At 54.1% G+C, this 7,886-nt stretch overlaps 1 protein-coding gene across 1 annotated transcript in view; it reads right to left on the reverse strand.

Annotated features, from left to right (window-relative positions):
• Nucleotides 1-7,872, reverse strand: part of EFL1 (elongation factor like GTPase 1) — a 121,202-nt gene extending 113,330 nt beyond the window's left edge. The window contains 4 exon segments of the mRNA XM_019460423.2: nucleotides 2,324-2,408; nucleotides 3,958-4,025; nucleotides 6,876-6,985; nucleotides 7,757-7,872. Of these exon segments, the coding sequence (XP_019315968.2) occupies nucleotides 2,324-2,408; nucleotides 3,958-4,025; nucleotides 6,876-6,966 (244 nt within the window). The 5' untranslated portion in view covers nucleotides 6,967-6,985; nucleotides 7,757-7,872.
• Nucleotides 7,873-7,886: the final 14 nt, after the last annotated feature.

Genomic DNA, 7,886 nt, shown 5'->3' on the forward strand with positions numbered 1-7,886 from the left:
AATGTTAATTAAGAGTTTATTTGGAGGGGGGCAGCAAGAAGGGGCAGACACAGGAAACAAAAACCACCCGTGGAGTTTCTTCACCATCAGGTTTCCCTCCTCCGGGAGGAGGTCCCCCTCGGATGGCCCCACGTTCACGGCAGGAACACCCTCTTGCAGAGAATCAGGACCGAGACACAGATAGGAGCGTATCTCGTGTCTGAGGCGTCTGAGGGCACGGGCCCCACTCTTTGTACGTGTGGAGAGGAGACTGCGCACCAGCCGTCAGGTGTGACAAATGTCTACGCCAGAGCCCCCGCCCGGCAGTCACGCTCCCAGAGAGACACAGCTGACACCTTATGACTCCGCACTCCCATCGGCACTAGTCAGACTAGGAGGCGGCCGTCCGACCCGCGGGTGGCCCATCCACAGGAGCCACCTCTGCCCGGGCCTGGCAGAACAGACGAGCCCGGCCACGTCTTGCTCCTGAGAATGTGCGATCGGAAACACAAGAGAAAGCAGCAGTAAGCAACAGAAACGGGATGAAAAAACAGAGTTCAGGCCGAGGGGAGTTTCTGCAGACGGGGACACTGAGAGGAGGGAAAAGCTGTGACAGAGAAAAGACTCACAGGGTAACAGAGACAAAGACGGAGAACAAAAGCCAAGGGTACCTAACGGTGGAGCCGCAGAGGGAAGAGCCTTAACTTGTCCCAACGGTACCCGGGGCCGTCTGGGAGCCAGAATCAACGTCTGCCTTCCATTTCTATGAGCCGTCACTCCAATTAACACGCCTGGTTTTCAGCTTTCAGGAACATTTCTCCCACGTCATAGCACACACATTCTTTCAATAAGCCAACCCTCCGCAGCACATGCGGGCTTAAGCCTCGGTTCTGTGTGGCCAAGGGAGCGCATCGAAAACAGTCTGGGAGTGAGGCGCCCAAGGTCAGAGCTGAACAAAACGCAGGGCAGACCATTCAACCTCCAGGGCCCCAGAGCCGGTCTCCTCCCGCACGAAACCAGAGGGACCAGTGCACTGGAACGGGCGAGTGGTATCGATAGAAAGTAAACCGTGACGCTTGCAAAAGGGGGTGGAGGACCTGGAGACAGAACCCAGAAGCTGACCCGAGAGGAATCATCCAAGAAAGAGAGACGAACGGTCCGAGTGTGGAAAAAGGCAGGCTGCAAAGCTCGTGAGGTCTATAAAAATAAGGGGAGGTGGCAAATAAACGGAGCGCTGCCCCACTGGCTGGCTCACAGGAGGAGGACATACCTTTTAAAACGTGAGAGGTAGTTTTAAAAACAGAAGCCGTTACTTTAAATATTAAACACGTGGAATTCACCAAGAATACCCAAGAGCTTCAGGGCTGGTTTAGCACAAAACTATTTTAAAGACCGGCGTCAAAGACAATACGGTCACACCTCCCAGAATATTCCTGGGAGTCAGTGTCAGACATAGAACACTGCGGAAGACGAACCACAGATCCATTAGGGAAATGAAACAGAGCTTTATTATTTTCTTCTAATTAAAAAAATACACATTTTGTGTAAAACTTCCAAATGGTACAAAAGTAAACGTTTTGAAAACTAAGTTTCACATAACGCGGATACTGGCGTTAAGGCTTCGGTACGTTGCCTTCCAGACATCTTTATCTGCACGCTTGGTATTTTATTCCCAAAACACACTCCCATCTTACACATATTTACTCTGCAACTTGCTTTTGTCAACACATTTTTTCTACACGATAACATACAGATCAAACAGTGGTTTGCACAGCTGCGTGCGTTTCACAGCACGGATGTATCAGTTTACTTGGCCATTTTCCAAAGGCAGACACGAAGGTTGTCGGCATTATTTTTACTAACACAGGCTTTTTGGTGAGTATTCACATGTATGTCATATACTTGTATGACTACTTCTGTCACATCAGTTCTGCAAGTGTTACCGTCAAAACGACATCCCGATTTAGGGGAGAGCAAACTGTAACGGACATGGCAACCCAAGCGAGTAAGATTCTAAAGCCAGTACTGAGGCCACAGGACAGAAGAAGGATCCAGCCAGGAATGGAAGGCTAAGGCCTTGCGACCCTCCTGGTGGAGAAATCCGTCCGATCACCTGGGGGGACGTGGGCAGGTGTGAACTGCCAGCTCTTCACCCTCGGGCCGGTCAGAGGTCCCCATCTGCATCCGAGTCTGGACAGCCTGACTCTGGCATCAGATCATCAGAGGCCAGAAGGAAATTCGCGGAGTACAAAGCACGGAAACGGAAGCGTACGCTTAATCCGGAAACAGAAAGGAGGACACCGAAGAGACAAACTATTTTTCTTTAAAACACAGATTGATTTACCTTTGGCATAATGTAGGGAAATGGCACTCGACTTCATAGTGATCCCTCGAACCTGTTCGTCTTCTCTGCTGTCCATGTACCTTAACTGCAAAATGCAACATACGCGTCCTTACTTCCCAGTGAAATGCTGACACTAAGACGGTCTGAGCTGGACTTGTGCTTTAAACACATCATTTTTAAACTAAAAGCCCTTCGTAGCTTTTTAACGTGGGGAGGGGGTGAGGAAGGTGAGCTGCCAAGGGAAGAGAGCGGACGCCCCGAGAGACAGCACCACGTTCCGCGCGCATTCCGGTTCCGCACGCCCTCCCCGGCATGTAGCACGCGGGGGCCGGTCGTTCTCTCCCTGCTCCTAGGCTGTCTGACGAAGTCTGGGCAAACACTGAAACCGAAGATCTCTAGAAGCATCAGGAGCCTTCACTCCTTTTTCCATGATCAACGATAAACAAATACTGATAAACGATGATAAATGATTATTTTTTTAATTTACATCTCTCCGACTGTCAGTGGGGTTGAGTATCCTAGTTTGCCACACTGGCCATGTGGCATTCCTCTTCTGGGAGCTTCCTGTTCAAGATTTTTGTCCATCTTTTTAATGGTTATATTACAGACTTGTTCTGTTCCGGACAGAAGTTATTTACAGTCCCTGAATATTAGACCTTTGTCAATTATGTGTTATTACTATTTTCTCCCACTTACCAGGCTTGTCTTCTCACTCTTTTTATGGCATTTCCTGATGAACAGATGTTCTTAGTTGCAACGTACTCGAGTTGATCAAACCTACGTAACGGGACGTACTTCTTCGTCTCATTGACGAAACCTTCTCTTGAGGTCACAGAAGTACTTTCCTATATTCTTTTCCCAAGTTTTATAATTTTGCTTCTCACATCCGACTGTTTCAATTACATGCTGATTTCTGTGTGCGGTGTTAAGGAGAAGTCCAATTTTATTTATTTTCCCCGCAGACAACCAACTGTCCGAGGACAATGCGTGGAGAGGCTCGTCTCTTCCCTACACATCGGAAATGCCAGCTCTGGGATCAACTCCACTGATCATATCCTCAACTCATTGGGGGAAGGAACTGCTCTATTTTTCTACTGCGAGTAACTTACCCTCGCAGCTACAAACAAAGATCTCTTTAATTTCATTTCCTAAGACACTATTTTCATCATGACCCTCAGACTCCAGCTGCCTTCAAGTTCTTCCGGAATCCGGCATTCTCTCCACCAGGACTTTTCCTCTCCTGGGGCCTCCAGGCAAATGCTCCCCCTGAATCGAGGACAGCACCCAAATCAGCCCCGATCCCCTTTGTCCACTGTGCTCCCCCACCTGCCGGCGTCTCCCCAAACCACACACTCGTCGTCCACAGAACCTCACGCTCTGTGAGAGCTTCCACAGCTGGGCCAGCCGTCACCGGACTTGTTACAAAAACTCATTTCTGCATTTATGACATATTACTACACAGCAACATAAAGTACCTTTCTCAACGTCTATATTACCTTGCTAAACAGACGAGCAGCTTCTCAGACACCTAAACTGGGCTTTGCACTCTTCCTGGATGTCTACGAATACATCACACTGCGGACAGCTGCTACCTAGCGAAAGGCAACAAGACTTCATCGAATGCAACTACTTACCTTGCCTGCCAAGCGGCTGGAGATGATCCCATTGCTAGATATAAGACAGTCGGCCAGAGTAGTTTTTCCTGTTAAGATAACAATAGTAATTCAAATCTATTACTTTTGCTAAAGAGGAAGGGTGATGTATCGTATCTACAGAATTAATTTCTGACCTTAAGAACTGCTTAAGCCAAGATTTCCCAGTTACCTGTACTGAGTGAAGTTAAGACATAATAAGCATTTCGAAGAGTCTGTCTGCACGGAGTGTCACCGGGAAGGACACAGACGCTAGGGCTCCAGAGGGCTGGCAATCTGTAGCTCCAACCCGCGATCTCATCGCCCTCCCCCGAAAAGTCATCGAGCAACTTTTTTTTAACCGAAGCATAACCGACAGAGTAAAATGCAGACTCTTCAGCGACGAGACGAACTACCATGCCAGCGACAGGAGAGAACGTGTGACGCGCAGCGTCCACGTGGCCCCTAAACTCTGTCCTACGAGAACTCGATCAAGTATCGCTACATTCATCGTGTGACAGCCCTAACGGCCATGCCACAAACTGAAGCGCTCGGTGGCCAGAACAACACGACGGCAGAAGACTCACGTCCGTCTCTGGACGGTACACGGCATACGACGTCACCAAGGGACAACAATATAACCCTGCCACATGTCCCCAAGGATGGCCTGAGCTGGCACTTGCCGGTTAAACCGTCTTCGGGAAACACTTATGAGCAAAGGAATCCAGGAAGCTCACCCTCACCTCCCGCGGAGGGCAAGCCCGCGGACGACATCGGCCACAGCGCAGCTACCACTGAGGCCACCCAGGGTCTCCTCCAGGGTAAAGTCTGGACTCGGGCACACACTGAGTTTCACGCGAGACTTTACAAAGACTACACAGTCTGAAGTGCAACAAACAGATAACTGTTTAAAGAATGCTGGGCTGAAGTGACAAACGGAGGGTCTTTTCTTGGACAACCAAGTCCCTGGTACACTCCAAGAATTTTAGCAAAGCCACGGAATGGGTAACCGTACGAACCAGACAGCAGTCAGCGGGAGCACCGAAGAACACACGTGCCGCGTTCTCCGTGTGGCGCGTAAATACTGTGTGTGCGCACAGGCCTGGGGCGTCACTCCCCCGCCGTCCAGCGGGTACCACTCTAGGTCTGGCAGGCAGATTTCCCCGAGGACGTCAGGTGCCGAGAGAGCACCGTGTCGCAGCACTTTGGCTGTACCCCTGGGACCACACACCACTGACCTGCCACGTGCTTCAATTCACGAAGCAAATGCACAGACGTGGACACACACCCACACTTCAGTCAAAGCTCAGGTCCTCGCAATGGGAGCAGCACAACTACACAAACCCGTGGGCGGGCGTCACCCACGAAGCGACCCCACCAGCCCTCTCAGCTCCCGCGCTACTCCGCTGCGGCCGTTCCGCCCACAGCGACAGCCACCTAACGGACCTCTCTGCCTTCCGTCCACACTGAACGCTCCCGCCGGACCAATCTTCCCACGGTGTTGATTACAACAGCCCTGCTTTATTCTGCTCTCCCGGTGGCTCCCTGCTACCCAACGGCAAACGTTAACCACCAGACTCACGACAGGGCGGGCACCTGCCAAGGGTTCCTCGTCAGCGTCCCCTCCGCCCCGTAAGGCAGGCCCAGTCTTCCCGGTCTAGACGCTGCGCGCTGACGCTCCCAAGGGCCAGGTGACTTGAAAGGGAGTTCCGACCGACCCGGGCTGTCTCACTCCAGGGCGGGGGCGCTCCCCCGGATCCCAGTCCCAGGCGGCCTCGTCACGTTCCCCTCTCACCCCCTCACCACCACACCCGCTCCTCTGAGCCGGCTGCGGCTACTGCAGGAGGAAGGGGTGCGAAAGGGAGAGCACGCTTAGCAGGAAGCAACGCGGTGGTGCAAGGACGGGATGTGTCAGCGGCGCACCATCAGCCCCGAGCTACCTCTGCGCTGCCCGCGTCCTGCGCTTCGGTCACACGCGTTCCCTTCTCGCCTACTGACGCCGTCCCCACTTGGAACGCGCGTCCCCATCTGCCATCTCGAGTCCCCCTGCGAGGGTCTCCTTTAACACCAACTACGCTGTGAAACCTCTTAACCCATCCCTGCCCTCCCAGCCCTCCAGCTGTCCCGACCCGCGGAGTCCACCCTCTGCCCCTCACCGTGTGCTGCCTCGACCCCCCGATCTCCTCCAGGCCTCCACTGCTGCCCCAGTCACAGGTTTCTGCCCTTCCCACACAGGCAGCAAAGCCCCCCCGAATCTAGCAGACGCTCAAGAAACACCCGACGAGTCAAACAGAATCACATCACACAGGCTCTGAGACACTATGTCCGGACTAGACTTTTTCAGATTACAAAGCCATTTCAAGAAAAAAAAAAAAAAAAAACAAACATGGGGCGCCTGGGTGGCTCAGTCGGTTAAGCGTCCGACTTCGGCCAGGTCACCATCTTGCGGTCCGTGAGTTCGAGCCCCGCGTCGGGCTCTGGGCTGATGGCTCGGAGCCTGGAGCCTGTTTCCGATTCTGTGTCTCCCTCTCTCTCTGCCCCTCCCCCGTTCATGCTCTGTCTCTCTCTGTCCCAGAAATAAATAAAAAACGTGGGAAAAAAAATTTTAAAAAGAAAAACAAAAAACAAAAAACGCTTATTTCGACAACAACAACAACAACAACAACAAAACCTCAAGGTCTCGTTTAAAAAAAAACACACAATGAAATACACCGCACCAAAGAATGCTAATCACTAGTTTGCCGCGTTCATTTCAAACGCTTTTATGGCCGGGGCGCCTCGGACATCAACCTTCCAAAGGAATACTGGCTTCTCCGCAAGCGTCAGGCTCAACGGCCCACAGCGTCCCCTCCCCGCTCTGACACATGTGCAGACACACCCTCCTAATGACTGAAAATAAGCCGATCCGCAAGGAGTCTTACCGTGGTCGACATGAGCCAGAATGCAGATATTCCTGATGTTAGCTGTGTTTTTCTGCAGCTGGATCATCTTATCCAGACTATTGAGCACCATGGTCCTTTCTTTCCTGGGACTAAAAATTAGGGATGTGTTACAAATGGCACATGGGCTAAACACCAAAGCCTCACATCCCCCTCCCCCCTCCCCAATGGTGGGAACTGACAAGAGTTCCCAGGCCCCTTAACCCAGGCGCCCGGTGAACGCCTGTTGAAGGGATACGCCCGGCCAGATCCAAGTCCACTCCGAGCCTCTGAGCGAAGGCCACAGCACGCCTGTGGGACGGAGGTGGCTCACCCTTCCGGGACTGGACCGCCGCGAGGAGTCACGCAGCTCGTCGGGGCGGTGACAGCAGTTAACTGCCCAGAGGCAGACCCTACGCGGGGAATGCGCGCCTGCGGGAGGGAGGGGAGACGCGGACACCTGTCCCCTCCGCTCCTCGGTCCTTCTCCGAGCCCCTCGTCCCAGCACCCCCCGCTCGCTTTCACCCGACACCAAAGCACCGGCTGTGTGACCGCCTACCCAGCCCGAACAAAGTTTCGGGTCGCACGCTCACTGGCCCCACAGGTGCACTGGAGTCTCTCCTTGCTCTCAAAAGAAAAAGCCCCCACCCCCCACCCCGTGCACTTTCCCTTCCCCTCCCCGGGGCCCCGCGTTCGTGGTCTCCAGGATCGCGGGTCCGCAGGCTCGGGGAGGCGGCGGCCCCGGCGTGGGCGGAGGGGGGGGGGGGGGCGCCCAAGGCTGCGGGAGGCGGCCGCTCCCAGCCACGCTAGCCCCGGCCCCCCGAGCCCCCGGGGCCCCCGCCGGCCGAGGAGGACGCCGGCGGCCAACGCAGGCCCGCACTCACCAGCTGCGGCCGCCCGGCTCAGCCCCGCTCGGCCACCGGCCCCGCCACACCACGCGCGTCTCCGGCGACGCCTGCCCTGCGGTCCCGGACGCGCGCGCACGCTAGGGGCGGGGCTCCCGGGCGCACGACC

The sequence above is a fragment of the Panthera pardus genome, unplaced genomic scaffold, assembly GCF_024362965.1.
Source record: "Panthera pardus isolate Hobbes unplaced genomic scaffold, ASM2436296v1 HiC_scaffold_23, whole genome shotgun sequence".
Taxonomy (NCBI): domain Eukaryota; kingdom Metazoa; phylum Chordata; class Mammalia; order Carnivora; family Felidae; genus Panthera; species Panthera pardus.